The sequence below is a fragment of the Mytilus californianus genome, unplaced genomic scaffold (assembly GCF_021869535.1).
Source record: "Mytilus californianus isolate M0D057914Y unplaced genomic scaffold, xbMytCali1.0.p SCAF_5, whole genome shotgun sequence".
Classification (NCBI taxonomy): Eukaryota; Metazoa; Mollusca; class Bivalvia; order Mytilida; family Mytilidae; genus Mytilus; species Mytilus californianus.
The window spans coordinates 2,566,223-2,586,147 of NW_026262701.1; the positions used below are offsets into that span (position 1 = coordinate 2,566,223).

General features: G+C 32.9%; 1 protein-coding gene across 1 annotated transcript in view; it reads left to right on the top strand.

Moving 5' to 3' along the window:
- LOC127701788 (uncharacterized) overlaps positions 1-19,925 on the top strand; it is a 117,814-nt gene that overhangs the window by 37,803 nt on the left and 60,086 nt on the right. Inside the window, exons 16-29 of the mRNA XM_052205753.1 lie at positions 2,886-3,136; positions 3,620-3,734; positions 5,433-5,713; positions 6,088-6,202; positions 6,887-7,032; positions 7,783-7,897; positions 9,099-9,280; positions 9,721-9,835; positions 11,943-12,106; positions 13,177-13,291; positions 14,436-14,632; positions 15,466-15,580; positions 16,181-16,353; positions 18,731-18,845. Coding sequence (XP_052061713.1) covers positions 2,886-3,136; positions 3,620-3,734; positions 5,433-5,713; positions 6,088-6,202; positions 6,887-7,032; positions 7,783-7,897; positions 9,099-9,280; positions 9,721-9,835; positions 11,943-12,106; positions 13,177-13,291; positions 14,436-14,632; positions 15,466-15,580; positions 16,181-16,353; positions 18,731-18,845 — 2,199 coding nt within the window. The remainder of the gene's footprint in view (positions 1-2,885; positions 3,137-3,619; positions 3,735-5,432; positions 5,714-6,087; positions 6,203-6,886; positions 7,033-7,782; positions 7,898-9,098; positions 9,281-9,720; positions 9,836-11,942; positions 12,107-13,176; positions 13,292-14,435; positions 14,633-15,465; positions 15,581-16,180; positions 16,354-18,730; positions 18,846-19,925) is intronic.

Below are 19,925 nucleotides of genomic sequence, written 5' to 3' on the forward strand. Positions count from 1 at the left end.
AATTTCAGGTAAAAAAACTTTTTGTAACTGTTAGAAAAGGTCTAATGAAACTCCGGTAATTTTAAATCGTTTGCGGTATTTTCTTGGAAAACCCTATTTTTCATCACCAAACAGAAGCTGAAACTGCTTGTAAAAGTTTTCTAAAACACTTCACGCTGGTTAAAATAAGTCTAAATCACACAAAAAACAATTTAGAAACTTGTGTATGTTTAAACCGGAAGTTTGAAAAGCACGTGTAAAAGATGAAAAAACCCGGTGAGAGTCGAAATCCGTATATAATAGATATCACTATAATACGACTTTAAAAGTAAAACAGTTCCCTCCTTATGTAAAACAGTGTTTAATATATCTATCAAATTAATGTTTGAAGGGTCTTAAGCTAATACAAAACATATTTGTCAATAGGAGACACCAAAACGGAACGAATAATAACCGATTACGTTTTGTAGTTTACACATCGTAAGCTGGTTTACGGTTGTCTTTTTTTACTTTTTTTTACGATTTCATTCAAGCAGATACCAGTTTATATTTAGCAATGCATTGAAAAGAAACAAGAATTTTGTAATGAAGCATTTAATTTTTAAATTTATCAGTATTAATTTGATATTGAATAAAAATAACTTATTAATATGGATTGGGTAAAATTATTGGTTTGAAAAATGATAAGAGCGCCCTCTACAATGTCAATAACAAACATGGCGGAACGTAAACAAACCACATCGCGAAATTGAAATTTTCTCTCTTATTTCTTGCTTATTGTACTCTATAGTCCGCACCCCTGCTGTCAGGGTCAATTTTGAAGAATAAAACCGCGGACTATACAAGCCTTTTAACGGTACTTGTGAGAATGATGTGTATGGATATGACAGGTGTACGGACATGTAAGTATTGTACTTGTGAGAATGCTGCAGGGGTTAAAAAAATTTGTCACAGCTCACTAGCCCAGGACTTATTGGTAGCAGGATTTTACTAGCCCTGTTGAAAGAGCTGCTAGCCCATCAAAACTGACCTGCTAGCCCGAGTATACCTTACAAATTTAGAGTGGGTGTCCCTTGTTTTGAATGCGGCATTATACACGGTATTTGATAAAATAAATCAAATAAATTTTTGTTTTATTAATTATATAACAAGGATCTCTAGACATCTTTTTGGATATCCCTTGTACTATGGGTTGTTAAATATATTCGGGCACAGAAAACATGTTCATTGATCTTGTCATGTGAAACCAGTGGTTCAATTCGTATATTTGTTGTTCCCACATACAAGCAGACTTTTTATCAGCGTGATCAGGAAAATAACGGCAATATTCACAAAACATCATCTCTTGTTTATCATCAGTAACAGTCGACCTTGCCCATGGGGAATCTTTCTGTCCATGACACTATAAATGTTTTTTTCCGCTTTTCCTGGTCGTATTTGGCATTTTTTGGGATAAATTTTCAGCCTCATTACCCCCTTCATCTACCGTTTTTCGTTTTGAAACTGACAAAGTTCCTATGGTGGCCGTACTTAGATGTTTAGAAATAATTTGTGCATGGTTTCAACTGGGACTATTATACTAACATACATATTAGTATAATAGTCCCAGGTTTCAAGCTCAAATTAACAGCTGTCCGACAAGACAGGTCAATATCGATCATTACATCATACACCCAAGTACCATTAATTGAAAATCTCGGCATAAGCAATGTACAATACCCCCTGTACTGAGAAATTGATATTGAAAGTACGTGAATTGCGATCAATACATGATACCGGTCCACCCAGAGTTAGTTGTTCTATTTTTAAAACATGTACAAAATCGGTTCAAATTCTTGGAATCCCGGATGACTTACGTAATTGAATCTGATTGGCTAAGATAGAATAGTGATGAGGGGATTTTCCACTTACTATTTTGGAAATGCCAAGAATTGTTTGTTACTAGTTCGTCGGGCATATTCGGTTACAAGTTTTAATTGCCCGAAGTGTAAAAGTCTAGTACCGGGCGTCGGGCTAGTGGATTTTTTAACCCCTGTGCTGTGTATGGATATGACAGGTGTACGAACATGTAAGTATTGTACTTGTGAGAATGCTGTGTATGGATATGACAGGTGTACGGACATGTAAGTATTGTACTTGTGAGAATGCTGTATATGGATATGACAGGTGTACGGACATGTAAGTATTGTACTTGTGAGAATGCTGTGTATGGATATGACAGGTGTACGAACATGTAAGTATTGTACTTGTGAGAATGCTGTGTATGGATATGATAGGTGTACAGACATGTAATTATTGTACTTGTAAGAATGCTTTTTATGGACTTGTTAGTATTGTACTTGTGAGAATGCTGTGCATGGATATTACAGGTGTATGGATACCAAGTTTTAATTACTTGACTTGAAGTCTGGCAAATGAAGAAAAAAAAGTAATGCAATTTTGTAATATTTGTTTCTTATAAAGTTTTAACATTTTCACCAAATTGTTATCAAACTTTTATATAAATGGGATCTTGTATAAAGTAATAGATCATTAACATGGTTATCTGCATTTAGAAACTATTATTAAAATACAATTCTAGTCAAGTCAGCTTGGTGTGACTTAATATTAAAAAGTGCCATATAAATATATCTAGTATATTGTATGTCAGAGTATAAAATGTACTCTCATATTTATTATTTTTTGCAGATATATAATTGTGATGTACTGAAGAAATTTTCTTGTAGAAATTTAAATTTGTAGAACCAATATTCTAGTTCATACTTTCTACAATGAAAGGAAACTGGATGGCACAAAACAAATAAAAGCTTCTCATCAACCTCTTGCATTGACATATGAAATTCATTTCTTTTTAAAAATATATCAATTTTATTCTCATATATAGATGAAGTAAAAAACTTTTGTAGATGTCCAAAATACAACAATATGCCAAATGGGTGCCAAGAGGTGAGACGTAATGGAGAGTGTTGTCCGATAATGGAATGTGATAGTGGATCTTTTGTCACCTCTACAACCAATCTAAAGTCTATAGGAAACGGAGGATTAATACATGTGTTACGACCATCGGGATCAATGCAGTATGTACTACCAACTGGTCTGACTGGGACAACTCCAGTCCCTGGTTCAGGAGGAACAGGCTTTGTAGCACCAAGATTACGTAAGTAAATGAAAAATAGTATCATTTTTAAATTAGTAGATCTAAAATCTCTGTTTATATTCATCAAATTTCAAAGACAGATGATAATCAGTAGAGTAAAGAGTGGTAAATTTTTAGGTAGAAAAGCAATATGAATAGTTACTTTTAAAAACTTTTAGTCACATGAAAAAAAAACATCTTATAATTGAGTCCATAATTCTGTCTTCTTCTATTGTGTAAACTATGAAGGTTGTTTATGAAAAAAATGTGGCATTGGAAATCATTTTTTTTCTTTTACCCTTCTATGTGTAAAACTGAAGGTAATCAGTAAAACCATGTAAAATCAAATCAAGTACATAGGGACTTTTCTACAGATCAGATATTTAACAATAGGGATACACATTATTTATAAAAATGCACATAGAAGTGTATTACAGCTTTATTACCTGTTGACAAGTCCCTATGCTGAAGGACAGTTTTGTCAGTGTAATTTTCTGCTTACAGCTGGATGTTTATACAAAGGACAGCTATATGTACAGGACCAAGCATGGGAAGATGGCTGTGATTTCTCCTGTTTATGTACCAATGCAGTAACTGCCACATATTCTTGTAGACTCAAGTAAGATTTTTATTCAAAAATGAAAATTGCTTTGTGTCTTTCAATAAGCTTTGGCTGATGTAAGAATGTTCCTTGTTGATTGGCAATGAGACACAGGGATAGAAATTAAGATTTTAATATAACTGGCCAAGCGGGCTTACTCCTTTCTAAATTAACTTGTCCTTCCAGACTTTTACTGGCCCTATAAAATTGAGAAAAAAAACATTGGTTGTCCTAGATGTAGTACTGTTTTAACTGTGTAATAAGATTCTAGATCTAAAGTAAGGTAATAAGGAAGAATGGTAATAGAACATTTTCGTACTGTTTACATATTTCACAATACATTCCACTGTCAACATTTTTTAACCATGTGAATTCAGTCTCCCGTTTAAAGGAAATATTTCCTATTTTGACCTTCTTTTTTATAAACTCAGGTTTTCAATTCTGGAGCTATTTAATTTAGGCTCTTTGGCCTTAGGAATGTAATTGTTATGAAATCTTTCCATTTTAGATCATTTTAACTTTAATGTATGGGGCTGACATTTAATAATCAAAATCTCGTCGCCGATGCAACTCTGGGTTCCCCACAGAATGTAAATCAAGAGAGGGGGAGAAAGGTCAACAGTTACAGATGATGTGTAGCGTTTGATAAATTCGCTCCATGGACACACATTTTCCTGATTTGTTGCTCATTTTGTGTCCTCTAAGGTGCTGGCATATCTATCTAATTTGAAGGTGGAATCTTGCATAATTGGTCCTATCAGTGGTCCCCACACTTTTAAAGAGCTATTAGACAGGGAGAAGGGAAGGCATAATAAGGCTCAGACTCCATATACTGCTTTTCATGTTATAAGTTTTGTAATTTAAAGGGGCTTCCTTTCATAACAAATTTAGATTTAATTTCAGTTGCTTAATGGAAGACCACAAGGTTTGATAGAAATAAGATAAGAATTTTCACAATGAAAAACATAAATCAACTATCCCCTTTAACCACATTACCCAGGCCAGACAACATCACAATGAGAAACATTGATCATTTATATCCTTTAGTCAAGGTACAAGGGAGATAACTTTGCAATGAGAAACATTGATCAACTATCTCCTTTATCTACGATACCCAAGGGAGACAACATCACAATGAGAAACATTAATCAGGTATATATCCTTTAGTCATGGTACAAGGGAGATAACTTAATAATGAGAAACATTAATCATCTAACCACTTTAACTATGGTACCTAGGGGATACAACATCACAATGAGATACATTAATCATCTATCCACTTTAACTATGGTACCTAGGGGAGACAACATCACAATGAGAAACATTAATCATCTATCCACTTTTAACTAATGTATCCAAGAGAGACAATTTCACAATGAAGAACATCAAACAGCAAGCTCCTTTAACCAAGGTACCCAGGGAAGACAATTTTTCACTGAGGAACATTAATGAGATCCCACCTATCACCATATCACATATCACCAAGGTAAACACCAAGGTACCATTGGGAGACAGATATACAATTATGGACATATCATCAGTGATTTCAGGTCACTTTAATTAATATCTTGCTGTAACTGTATATTTGATGTGATAAATATGCTTACATCCTATAATTGTTTACTTTTTATACATTGTGACTTGGATGGATATTTGTCTCATTGGCACTCATACCACATCTTCTTATTTATATTATATGCAATTTGGATTTTATAGGTGCCCTACTTATGGATCCATCCCAGCTTCATGTCACATGGAAACTGATCCTAATGAACCCTGCTGTAAGGCACCTGTTTGTGCTTATGATCCATTCACAGGACAGACTTTTGTTCCTATCCCACAATTTCAACCAGCAGTAACAGGAAGTGGACAAGTTAAACCTCCATCAATAGGAGATTTGTTGAACCACACAATAAATGCAGGATCTGTTACCCTGTACCCAACTGGTTTAACTCCTTTACCACCAACTGCAGCTACTGGTATATCAGGTGGTATTGGTAAGTAGTTGTCAAGTCTGTCAAATATACTATTAAACCTTCCTTTAAAATTATATGCAACTTTTAATTTTAACAAAAGACTTAAAACAGTTGTCCTGTAATATTAATTCTGTCAAATCCAATATGCCTTCTTTAAAGTGATAAGATCTTTGATTTTAATGAAAGAATCAATATGTTGTCGTGCAATATTAATTCAGCCAAACTATTACTGTATCTGTCATTGTTACGCAGTGAAATGACCAAATGTGCAAAATTTCAATAAAGGTTTAATTTTTTTGTCATTTTTAGTGTTCAGGTAATATGAGTATATGATCAGTTTTTACCAGAGTAACTTATTACCAACACATTTTTCTCCATTTGCTCATATTTTACAGGATATTGTCTGTATAAGGGCAGAAGATATACACAGGCAGAAACTTGGGATGAAGGATGTGACTTTACTTGTGTGTGTTCTGATTCAAGAACTGGTTACTACAAATGTGTAGAAAAGTAAATATGTATATATATCATAAAACAATCAAATCTTCCATGCATATGAGAATTTATTCTTAAAAATTTAGAATAAAACCAATATTTCAAAGAGACCACAAGAACATATTACTTTTCTGTAGGACAACCAATCTTCATGGTGGTCTGAGTTTTTATGACGAGCAATTTCTATAAACTTGGCTCAATACAGGTAACCTATATATTAAATTATTTATGTTTTTGATATTGTTTTTTTCAGCAAGATTATCTAGCAAAACCTGCAAAGTCGAGAATAAGAAATTAGGTCAAACATCTAGAAACATCTTATTTTTTTTTTTTTTTTGCTTACAAAAAACATTGTTCTTTTTTATGTATGACATCTTGTGCATTTCATTGATTAACTGACAAATAGATATAAAAATTGTGACATTGCTGTATTGTTACTTGACATCATTGCCTAATATTTTCTAGTGTCACATCCTGTTTGTGTTTTAGAAAACAATATTAGACAGTAGGATCAAAGGGAAAATGTACAAATTGAAGATAAATGGAATTTTATAATGGAATATTATTTTCACACTTAAAACCTTTACTTTTTTTGACGCATAGATATTTAACAATTTGTGGACTGTTTTACAACATATAATTTTGATTACATTCCTTATCATTTAGAATTAATAAAGCATGATACTATGTATATTTCAGATGTGTTCACTTTGGTAACTTGCCACAGCCTTATTGCTATTTGGTAAAGGATCCATCTAATCCTTGCTGTAAAATACCTAAATGTGAATTCCCTATAAATTTTGTCACACAGATTGGACTTATATCAACGGCAAAGCCAGCTACAGGTTTGTTTTATCTTGTTTTTGACACACGTCAAACCTTTTTTATTGGAAACCATAAAAATGAAGATTAGTGCACTTGAGATAAGAATCGCATTAAAAAAACAGTCTAAATTTTATGATGACAAATCAAAAAGAAAATAGAAGAGAGAGGGGGTACTGGCATTATAATTTTATCAATCAAACAAGCCAAAGTAATGAGGTATATAACATTGGATTTTATTGCAAATTATTTTCTTTGTTTACAACAGACCAAGTTTAGAATATTAAAGATAATTTATGAAATAGATTAGAATAGAATCTACCAGTGGTTCAGAAAATTAATTACAGGCTTTGGAAAAGGATACAGAAAACATTTTAGTGTCAAGTTGCAAAGATTTTGTACAAAATAAACACTAAATCAATGAGATAGGTTCTTGACATTTGTTCACTTGGAAAAATGGGTTAGAATCAACTACTGCTTGAAAAGGAAGAAAGGCCCCTATGATTTGATTAAGGTTATCTTTTGAACATTCAGAGAGTTAATGCAAGGGTTTTTTTTAGTCTGCACATAGTATGACACTCTTCTAACATGGAACATTAGATTGGATGTCTCCATTCAAAGGGATATGACTGTATATATTTACCTCCTGCATAGTCAAACAAGGGTGTCCTTAACATAAGCTTAATAAGATATGTCCTTTGGAAATGAAGAACAGTTTTAATATTTGTCTTTTTCTATGTATATATGACTGTTGATGACATGTTTTTTAACAGATTACTGTGAATATGGTGGTGTGAAGTATTCCCAGGGTCAGTCATGGTACGATGGATGTAGTTACAGATGTACATGTGAAAATGCTCTCGGTGGAGTTTACAGGTGTATGCAGAGGTACGTCACTAATCTTTGTTAATATGTAATTACTAAAGTAAAGATAGAACCACCTCTGTTGTTTTCGTGGTAGAGTGTTCGCCTCTAGTGCGGTTGGTTGTTGATTCAAACCTCAGCCGGGTCAAATCAAAGGCTTAGAAATTGGTATTTGCTGCTTCCCCCCTAAGCACACAGCATTATGGCGTAAGAGCAAAGACTGGTTGGGTCTGAGTAAGAATAATGTGTCTGGGTAAGGTGACATGTCTTCCTGTGCACTGAACATTACTTTGTGAACTAATAGAAAAACAAAGGATATGGGGTATCCATCCATGACACAAAATCAGTACATGCACAGCAAAAAAAACACAAAAAGCAAAGGAACAGTGCTTTCATCATGGTTCTTCATCTCAAAACTAGCATGTTAAAAATCTGGCTCAGTGTGTTGGTCTAGTACAAAGCAGGGTTAATATCCATATTACATTGACATTCTTGTCCTGAATATGCATTTAATTTGCCGCTGGACATAAAACTGCCATCCATCATCATCATCTAAATCTAAATCTAAATTTAAAATAAAGATCAATGATAACCCACAAAGTCAATCAAACAAACTGTTATATGGTCTATCAGTTTCAGACTTTGACCAGCTAAACTAATTTGGGCTTCAATGAAAAAAATAATGTACCCATTTGTTTTGTGAATTGTCAACTTTCAGCTTGGTTTACATCCTTAATTAAATCCGTGTCATTAAAAAAGTTATGCCTCTTTAAACAGCCAAGTTCTACTTTGGTATTATCTTTTATATTCAATTTTTATGCCCCACCTACGATAGTAGTAGGGGCATTATGTTTTCTGGTTTGTTCGTTCGTTTGTCCATCCGTCTGTCCCACTTTAGGTTAAAGTTTTTGGTCAAGGTAGTTTTTGATGAAGTTGAAGTCCAATCAACTTGAAACTTAGTACACACATTCCCTAAGATGTGATATTTCTAATTTTAATGCCAAATTAGAGTTTTGACCCCAATTTCACGGTCCACTGAACATAGAAAATGATAGTGCGAGTGGGGCATCCATTTACTATAGACACATTTTTGTTTTAAATATATTGACAATTGCAGCTATCATAATACTATAAAAAATGAACTTAATTATTTTCCAATGTGTGTAATTTTTTACTACCGATATAATCCTGTTCTATTTCCAACTGATATGACACTTGATTTCAGATGTCCAACATACCAGAATATTAACCCTAACTGTAAATTTGTTCCTGATCCAAATGATCCATCATGTTGTCAGATGCCACAATGTGCACCTGTTGGGAATGTAACAGTTTCTACAGGGACAGGAAAAGTACCTACCCCTGCACCTTCTGGTGTATACCAAGGTGTAGATCATGGAACAGCAGGCAAGATATTACAATTTATACAAGGTTTCAGATATGCCTAACAAGTAGTTTCCAAATATTGTTTTAAAATAAAATTATTGATTTACTATAAACACAAAAACCTTTAAAGACTATAATGTAGGTAATTTTATTACCGCAAAGACACAATTACATACACATTCCAGGGGCGGATCCAGCCATTTTTAAAAGGGGGGGTTCCAACTATATGTCCCCATTCAAATGCTTTGATCGTCAAAAAAGGGGGGTTTCAACCCCCCCCCCCCCCCCCCCTAGATCCGCCACTGCATTCATAACTGGATGAAAATGAGAGTGAAAAAAAAGGTTCCCCCTTAAATAGAAATTCAATAAATAATTAAATGAAATATATTATACCATTAATTTTGCTGCAATATTTGAAAGTTTTATGTACATTAGTTTTATATTTGGTTATTGATTTGTAGGGAAGTGTACATACAAAGGTAGGCAGTATACACAGGGACAGAAATGGGCTGATGGATGTGATTTTAACTGTGAATGTAAAGATGCCTCCAGAGGTTACTATGAATGTACAGACATGTAAGTGTTTATTCATGTAAACATGACACCCAACATACTCTTTCTGTAGCTAGCTGTATATATTTCTTCTTTTAAATTTTAAGTTTGCCTTTGTTTGTTTTGTCATTTTAGTAAATTACCCTCTCTTGGAAAAGAGGTAAGGTGACCTGTAGCTGTTTACAACCTCATCATTTGTCCTTTGTTAGATAGTTTCTCATTTGCAATCGTACCACATCTCCTTATTTTCATAGGAGGTGGATATACATGAGGCATTAAACTAGAATTCAGAGATTATTATGTGCAAGTATTACTTAAATTGATGGTCAACAGGAAAATATTTATAGAACATTAATGGAAACGTCTTTTCATTGATAGTACATCAATGGAAACGTCTTTTCATTGCTGTTTATTATTTTACCAGATGCTTGAAAGTCTCTAGTTCTGAATTAAATAGCTCACACCCTACAGTAAGGTCCTAAATTATACTCAGTATTGGCTCATAGCCATGTCTAATGTAATTCAACAAGCATGTGTGAGAGAAAGGTACATTTTTTTATTGATTCAGCCATGCTGGATCTATGCGATCACTCTGGTTTTGGAGATGGTGCAGAATACTAAGTTGAAGACATATCATGAAACTAATTATGTGTTTTTATGACTTGCAGAAACTTTCTACACCATTTTAATCATCAACTGCAATCTTTTGACATGTTATTTGCCCTTAAATTAAGAAAAGATCGGTCGAATAGTGACTTTATTTTAGATATACACTTGCATATAGTTCCTTTCTTAATCAAAATTTATGATGATTTACTATTTATGAATTAATTTGAAAAAGTATTTGTACATCAATTGAATCAGTTGATAAGAATTTTGAAAGTATTATATAAGTATCTTGTGCTTGTGTAAATTATTGTTCAATGAAATGTAGGTCAACATGTGTATTAATATATCTAAGTTGATTCCCAAACTTTTTTGAAATGGTATTACTCCAATTCTTTCCATAGGCAAGTAAGAGTCAGAATGATTATTAACTGTCATGATTTTCAAATAAGTATTAATTAGAAACATCCCCAGGCTTAATTCAAAACAGTTAATATCTCATGACCTGTTACATAATTAAATAGACACAATTTATGACACACCTAACTGAATACACACATTCTTGACCTCAATAGTAAACCTACAAATGTATTATTTATTTTGATCTACATTACATTAAAATATTCTGTTAATTTTGCTAGCTAGCTGAATGATTATTCTGATGTGTTTTTTTTCTCAAAGAAAATACTTAAAATGAAAAAAAATATGTATAAAAAATGCAAGCAAATTTTATTTTACTTGTAAAATCAGTGCCATTATCATCTGACATAAGTCAATAAGCAAGTTCCAATTAATTAGTTACAATTATCAGAAATTTGGTTGAAATATTAAACAAAATGGCATAACTCTTACCTGAGCATTTTCTGCAATACAATTTATTTGTTTGTTTTACATTTATATCCCATTATATTGCTATTTAACAGTAATTGGAAATATCTCAGCATTAGGTATTTGTACATTCAGATTTGAATACAGGAAATGTATTTTTTCTTAATGAAGAATGAACACCAATTTAGATAAAAAATAGTTATTATTTTTTTTAATTTTTGTTGTTGAGAAAGTGCATTTATAAGGCCTCTTTCTGGAAATTATTAAAACCTATAATTATTAATGGCATATAAAAAACATATTACTTGTTTGACGATTTTCCTTTCCATTCTTGTCAAAAATAAAATCTGACAGAGTCTAAAATTGAAAGATCAGTATATATATATTTATATTTGCATCAATATTGCGAAATCACCTACCTTTGGACAATAACATAGAAATTTTACAGTAAGATTGGACATGAAAAGAGAGAAAAATTAGAAAAAAGTATGGTCAGAAAGAATATCAGACTAGCTATGAATATGGCTGGATCACAACATCAACGATGCTTTGATTTTGTTGTGTTGTTTGGTTGCAGTCTCATTTTAACCCATATTTCTATTTATTGATATGAAAACAATGACTTATAGATACATAGATAATTTTTGTTGATTACAGAATGTTAAACCTTGAATTTGATCATTTCTTCTGTTGACAGGTGTCCTCGTTACAATGATGTTCCACCACAGTGTAAACTGGTAACTGACTTCACTAATCCCTGTTGTAAGAAACCAGATTGTGACTTTACAGCTACAACAGCAAGTATCAGTGGTAACCAGACCCAATCACCAAATCCTATACCAACACTGGCACCCAATATGCGTATGTAATTTAAATTCTTCATCAAATTTGTTTTTATTTCCATAAGGATCATAAATGATTTTTTTTTTAAATATCTATTTTAGAGCTGTACAAGAAAAATTACAAGAAGGATTCTGCTCCATTCTATTGAGCCTATAAGGGTTATTTTTGCTCCTGGGCCTCTTTGGTCTTTAATCCCGTCTCAATTTTTAATGATACATCTTAGCAGTCAATTTGCAAAGTAAGTAATTAAATTTTACTCAAATTAAGGTTGAATTCTCTTGTCAGATTAAAGTTGCAGTCGGAAGTGAAATAATCTGAAAGGTCTGGCAATTTTGGCTATTCACTGCTTCTTAGGGCAACTTTGGTTTTATATTTACCCAGCAAACAGTTGGAGTGCCTTCGAATGAAGATCACTTTAATAAAGATACACAAGCCTAATTAATTACCCCCGCTTTAAAAAAGTGGGGGTATTCTGTTTTACCTCTGTCTGTCCGTCCGTTTATTTAAGTCAGTTGTGATGCTTTTTCAGATTTATCACTCAACAACTTCCTGTTTATCGTCAAGTATTTTGGAGGGGGTATCATCAGTGAGCAGTAGCTCGCAGTTTCACTTGTTTTAGAATTATCTTGCTGACATTTTCATTGAATTTGTTCATTGTTCCATTTTTCACTTGGCCCTTATGTCAAACAAATCTAAACTCATTTTAAAATATATTAGTGGCCCTGAAAAGTCTGTTAAGTCTATCAAGATCTTTTTTTGCACAATAGCCAAATAAATTTCCAGAAATGTATGTTGCCATTTTGTCAACAGACGCCAGTGATGTCATTTTGATGGGAGATATTTATTGTACAAACAAAGAGACTGAAGTAGGTTATTCATCAGTTAATCATAGGTTTATGTCTCTTAATAATGTTTTACACAATCGAATTATGTATTATGTATAAAAATATATATACATGTAAAGTATAATGATATTAATTTATTTTATTTGAAAATGCAGTGTTACTGAGATATCAAATAACTTATCACAGTAGAAATGAAGTCTGTTTTAAAAATTTATACATGAAAGTATTTTGATTTTTTTCCAGAGTATTGTTCCTACAGAGGAGCTAAGTACATCCAAAGTCAGACTTGGGTGGATGGTTGTACGTACAGATGCAGATGTGACGATTCTTCTAGAGGAGTTTATACATGTAGTGAAAGGTACTTCATTGAAGTCCACAAAAGTTACAATGACTGACTGTCAAAAAAAGTAAAATAACAAAAATACAGAACTCTGAGGAAAATTCAAAATGGAAAGTCTATAATCAAATGGCAAAATCAAAAGCTCAAACACATCAAATGAATTGATAACAACTGTCATATTCCTGACTTGATACAGGCATTTTCTTATGTAGAAAATAGTAGATTAAACCTGGTTTTATAGCTAGCTAAACCTCTCAATTGTCAATATAGTTGATTTTGATGCGACTGTCATACAAGTGAGAGGTTTGGCGAGCTATAAAACCAGGTTCAATCCACAATTTTCTACATAAGAAAATGCCTGTACCAAGTCAGGAATATGAGTTGATTAGGGACTTTCCTTTTTGAATTTTCCTCGGAGTTCAGTATTTTTGTGATTTTACTTTTTTTTGTATGACAGTCCATTGACAACGATGTGTGAACAAAACAAACAGACATGATAAGTAAAAAATTCAAAAATTGAGGTACAGCTGAAGGATAACAAAAATGAAATAATCCAGGGTATATGATTTGTATTGAGTAAAAAAGAAGCTGATAACACACTGAAATTTTTAATAAAATGTTTCCAATTCAGTGAAATTCAGTGTTAAAAATTTAAATTTGAAATACAATCTTTTAAAAATTGAAAATGAGCTGATCGTATCTTTACCTGTTTAATACATGAATAAATCATCCTAATTATCAAGGCAAATAGTCCATGAATATATCCTTCTGGAAGAAAAGATCTTGATCTCAACTTCAATAGTATTTTTTTAAGGGGGTAGACCTCCTGGCTAAGAGGGTGTCCACTGGAAATTATTCTAAAGAAAAATTGTACCAGAGGAAAATAATCCATAATACATCCTTCCAGAGGAAAAATCTACTGTATAGAAAAGAGGATCCAATATGGAGAAGAATAACCCATGTTATATATTTTGTTAGGAAAATAACTAAATTGATTTCAGTTGATAGAAAAATCAAAAGGGATTTTGAATTAGCAATCTTTTATGCATAATTTATTTATGATTACAAAATTTTTTACAAACAATCGTTTGTTTATGTGCGGTATGAGCTTTAGCTAAAAACAATTATTTTTTTGACAATTTATTTTAATTTCTGTTTACAGGTGTCCAACATATCCAATGAGTTCAGCAGATTGTAAGATGGTATCTGATCCTAAAGATCCATGTTGTCTGGTACCACAGTGTCCATCTCCTACTGGTGCCCCTAACCAGGTTCCTACCTTGGCTCCAGGCAAGATCAGTGGAAATATCAACATTCCAACACCAAAGCCTGGATCATCTGTATCTCCTCCTTTACTCAGTATGAACACTTATTCTAATCGTTTGTAACGTTCACATTGATTGGATAACGTCACCAATTTTTTCATGGCAATTGATGCTATGGAAATGTACGCGCAAGCTCAGATGACGATTGACATATTTTAAATGTATGATTTGACATTGTTTTCTGTCAGTTACATTAGAATGGAGATAACGTGTCACCAGTAAACTTAAACAAATCACCAATTGATGGCGTCAGAGCTTAAAATTCAATACAGTTATCTCCTAATTGCACCTCTAAAAGAATATCGTATTCTTCTCATTCCAGACAATCCCTATAAATACATTATCTTAATTTCCCTAATAAGATATGTACAATAATTATAGATTATCAATGATTCTTCAAACGAGAGGGAGATTCTTCGCTACAATCTCATCGAAGGGTGATAGCCCTTGATGATGTAGCAGAGAAACACCCCAAGTTTGAAAGACTATGGGTAATCTGTTTATTGCTATTTTCCTAGGCAACATCAATGACATAGTATTATGATGTCATACATGTCGTACAGAAGTTCTACTGACTGAGAAAATCCAATATTATGCGAGTAGCATGATATGAAAAATTATCAACGAAAAATAAAATCCTTTATCAGGCAACACCATCTTTTTCATCAGTACATGTAATGTAGAAGCAATGAAATTGTTATCTCGGATTAAAATTTGAAATTTATTTAATTGGTATTGAAAAAAGAATAAAAGCAATATTAAAACTATCTTTCTTGCTATTCTTAACTAGGATAAAAATTGACTTTAATTTCAGTGACAAAATCTCTTTACATGTTTTAAGTTAAATTGACATTTTCAATCTTCCAGCCTTCTGTTTGTACAAGAGTAAACAATACAAACAAGGAGAAAAATGGATGGATGGTTGTGATTATTCTTGTGAATGTACTGATGCTTCTACTGGCAAATATGTCTGTAATGAAAGGTATATATATCTATATAATGATAGAAAGTACACATATACATGTTCAGCATTTAACACAACACTTCTTTACATTTAAAAGAGTCAGAAACCAATTAGACAATTAAACCAGAAAAGACATCCATATATTACATACAGTCTATAACAATTGACAAATGTTTATACAATATCAGTTTTAAAATATCCTGGGATAAGGCAAGTTATGAAGAATATTTACGAAGACTATCATCAATTGGCTGATAGTTCCTGTCGATCAATTCATTTGTTCTAGAATCTGTTCCTGGTTACGGCTTTGGTTTTCAATAGTTTGCATATGTGTGAAGTTAAAACTTAGTACACATGTTTGTTATGAGGGTGAACTTTTTAGAGAATATGTCAAATTAATGTTTTGACCATGATTTTGCAGTTCATTGAACATGGAAATGTGATGGTGTAAGCAGGGCATAGTGTCCATAGTGGTGTCATATGGACAAATACTCTTGCTTCTTCATATAAATGGACAAATAAAAATAGGGAAAGGAAAGAAAAAACAACTCAGAATTAATAAAACTTTATGAAATCTCATATCTTGTTTTTTAAACAGAATAATGACTGTATTTTCAGATGTACAAGGTATACCAATATTCCAGCTAATTGTTTCTTGGTGAAGGATGCCTCCAATCCATGTTGTAAGAAACCACAGTGTACCAACAATACACCAACACCAGGGCCATATGGTTCAACTTTGTCTCCTCCCCTTAATCCTAATACACCAACACCAGCACCAAGCTTAAAAGGTGAGACCTATCACGATAACTTCTATATTATTCACGGAAAATTTTTCAGCCTATTTTGTTCTACTGTAGATTCATTATTATTCATTGGACATTTTTCGTGGATTTCTAACATAAAGATGAACAACAAATTCAAATGTTCTAGGTAGTACAAATCTTCTATAGGCTTGTATGCAGACTTTCGAAAAACCAAGAAATCAAGTTTTCTTGAAAGTATGATTGTTCCTGAAGCCACGAATATTGGTACCCATGAAAATAAATGAATCCACCGTATTTAACCTTGTAAAAATGAACCGCTGGGTATAAAACAGCATGCACATCAGGAAGAAAGATAACTTCATCTGAATGGAAATATCTGATGCATATCCTTAGATTCAATTTTTAGTTTACACCAATGAATATGTTTGGGATTTTAGAGCACCCTCAGTGTCCATATTCATATGAAAATACCCATTTAGGTCAACTAGAAGCTCTCATATCATATTTGCCTGCACTCATGCATATCTTCATTTGGTAGTAACGTTTCCTGTAAGACTGTGTTACCATTGAAAACAGGCAAATGCTGTATTGTTTTCTATTCATTGGCTTTGGTTGAAATTTATATCCGCAATGGCATAGTGAGATCACTTTGCAGATATTTTTTTTTGTTTTTTTCTAATTTTTATTTTTGATATATCTATATTTAGAGGTGCAGCCAACTGTCAGGTCCAGGAAAATTGTGATGAAAAAGGAAGTGGGGGGGTGGGGTATACTTGTTTACTTCCATTCCTTTGTCCGTCCATATGTTCCATGAAATTTTGGTCTGAAGCTTTACGTGAGCATGCTATACAGCTCTGTGTGATGCATTTTCTATTTATGGAATACTTATATTTCCTTACACATTACCAGTAACACTTTTTGTCATGTTTATCTCAGGAACTACAAATAAGTGTATCTTGAAATTTAGCATTATGCTTTACATCATTCATGCTATACCATACATGTGAACCTCCCGACGGGAGTACAATAATCCCGTTTTCAGGGGTCTCCTCCCGACCTCCCGTTGAAGAGAAAAAAATCCTGTGTATGAAATTTTTCATGAATGAAAAATTTCTGCCCAACATATCATCTCAGGCATCTGGTGTAACTGACATTACCTGAAGTTATATTTTACCTGTAAATCAATTAACATGCATAATTATATGGCTTCACTTGTCAGCTTGGGTGTCAAACATACTGGTAATCAACGATTTTTACCTCAGGCTAACTGCCGTTGTGTAATAAAAACTTTGTGTATTTATTGGGTTACTTCCCTTGATTTATCCTGTTTTAAGTTACTTTCCTTTAAATAATGAAAATTTTTAAAAGAATATAAATAAAATATAAATTGAACAAATAATCATAAAAGGATGGTAATTAAATGATTTTAAATGTCTTAGGACAAATAAAAAAATAATAATTTGAAATTTATTTGAGGGTTCTATACTTCCTTTCAAGGCTTAAATTGAAATTTATATATTAACTATGACCCTTGTAAAATTTTCTGAGTATGCAAAAAAAAACTCTTTACAGATAATTAAACAAATGTCCTGATTGCAATGATTGTTCTATAGAATAATGATATAAAAGATGAAGTAAAAAATTTAAAGAACATACAAAAAAAAAAAAGAATGTTAGATTGAACATGTAGAATATAAAGATAGAGAAAATTTATAAGTACAAGGGTACTATAAACATAATACATTGGATGGAAAGTTGAAGAAAACACACTTTAAAAGACAATTTTTACAGCACACAGTGGTTACATTTACGACAAAATTTATGTCGATTAAAAACCTCCTGATCTGAGTCCTAATCTCCTGACCAAAATTTCCCAATCTCCTGATCTGAGTTTCACAGTCCATCACATGTATGCTATACTGTGTGCTTCTCTTTCAATTTTATCACTCATCCACTTCCTGTTTACTTAATACTTATAGCTATAGCTCAGTTCAACTTGTTATAATCCATGCAAGGACTAGCTACTGTGGATTCATTTATTTTCGTGGGTACCAATTTTCGTGGATTAAGGAAAACTTGCATTTTCATGGATATTGAATTTCGTGGTTTTGCCGACGTCTGCATTCAAGCCTATAGAAAATTTGTTATTCGTTGAACATTTAATTTCGTGATTCATCTGTACCCATGAAATCCACGAAAGATGGTATCCAACGAATAATAATGAATCCACAGTATTACCTAAAGTGTGTATACATTTTTGTTTAAGGGCCAGCTGAGGCCAGCCTGCGGGTGCACGATTTTCTCACTGTGTTGAAGACCCATTGGTGGCCTTTGGCTGTTTTCTGCTCTTTGGTCGGATTGTTGTTGCTTTTTTTTTTCCATTCACTTTTTGATATTTCAGGTAAATGTGTATACAGAGGTGTTGCTTACTCTCAGGGCCAGCAATGGTTTGATGACTGTAGTCTGAAGTGTGTATGTGAAGATGGACCTGCAGGACTCTACAGATGTAGTGAAAGGTAATCATTGCACTTTGCACAATGTTGAATAGAATGTTTATAAAACCTAAAAAGACATACAAGGTATGCCTCGTGGGATGAGTGTTGGTTACTATCAAAGACCCTTATGTTTGCTAGGTGGAAGGCCTTTGATTATACCAGTTCGTAGTCCATGTAGAGAAAAGCATAGCTTCCTGGTTATGTATTCTATAGTGTAGCAAGCATAGTACATTTAATTTACACTTGCAAGCACAGATAAAGCACAGATATCCTTAAAATGAAGGGAAAGCCCGAGACGGCCCAAAATATAGGTGGTGCTCCTGTCATTGGAGGGAACACAACACAGTTTTGTACACAAATATGGCAACATGAAACACGATCGGAAATCCATTTTATGATGTCTAACCGTTTAGATACGAGGGGGAAAATAATAATTGACACACTAGCCCTGATATTTGCCAGTCTATGCGCCATTTCTGGTCAAAATGCGCAATTTGCGCATGGTACTGGACCTTCCCGATCACTGACATTGTAAATAATTAACTGTAACTTACACTTGCTCATAACAATATAAAAAAGGTGATAATCAGAGACAATCCTTGGTTAACATATAGGTCAAATTTTTAATGGCATCTTCATCAGAAACTTCAAGGATAAATATTCCCAAACTTTCTATGAATGTTGACTATACATTTTAACCAGATCTTATTTATAATCAATGTTGAATGTGGGTGACACTAGCTCAGTTTCTTCAGAATCTGTAGTCGCTCGTCAGCCTACTGAAATCAAAACAAAAATTCTTCTCTTTCCTTTGCTAGTTTTATTTTGCAGTCTGTCTGCAACCCCTTATTTATTGTCTGGCTCTACATAAATGTCCAAAAAGTTTTAAAGACTGATTGTTCAATGTTTGATACAAGTTAAGCAGGATGTTAGATTTGATGCTATGTGTGGATAACAGAGGTTGTTTTAGGATTAAACACCTTTTTCTGAATAAAAGTCTGATTGATGTAAAGTTCTTGGACAGTGTCAAAGTTTACAAATCATTGACCTCTACACAAAATGTTTTTAATCCTTTTAATTCTCAACCCAAACTTTTGATTG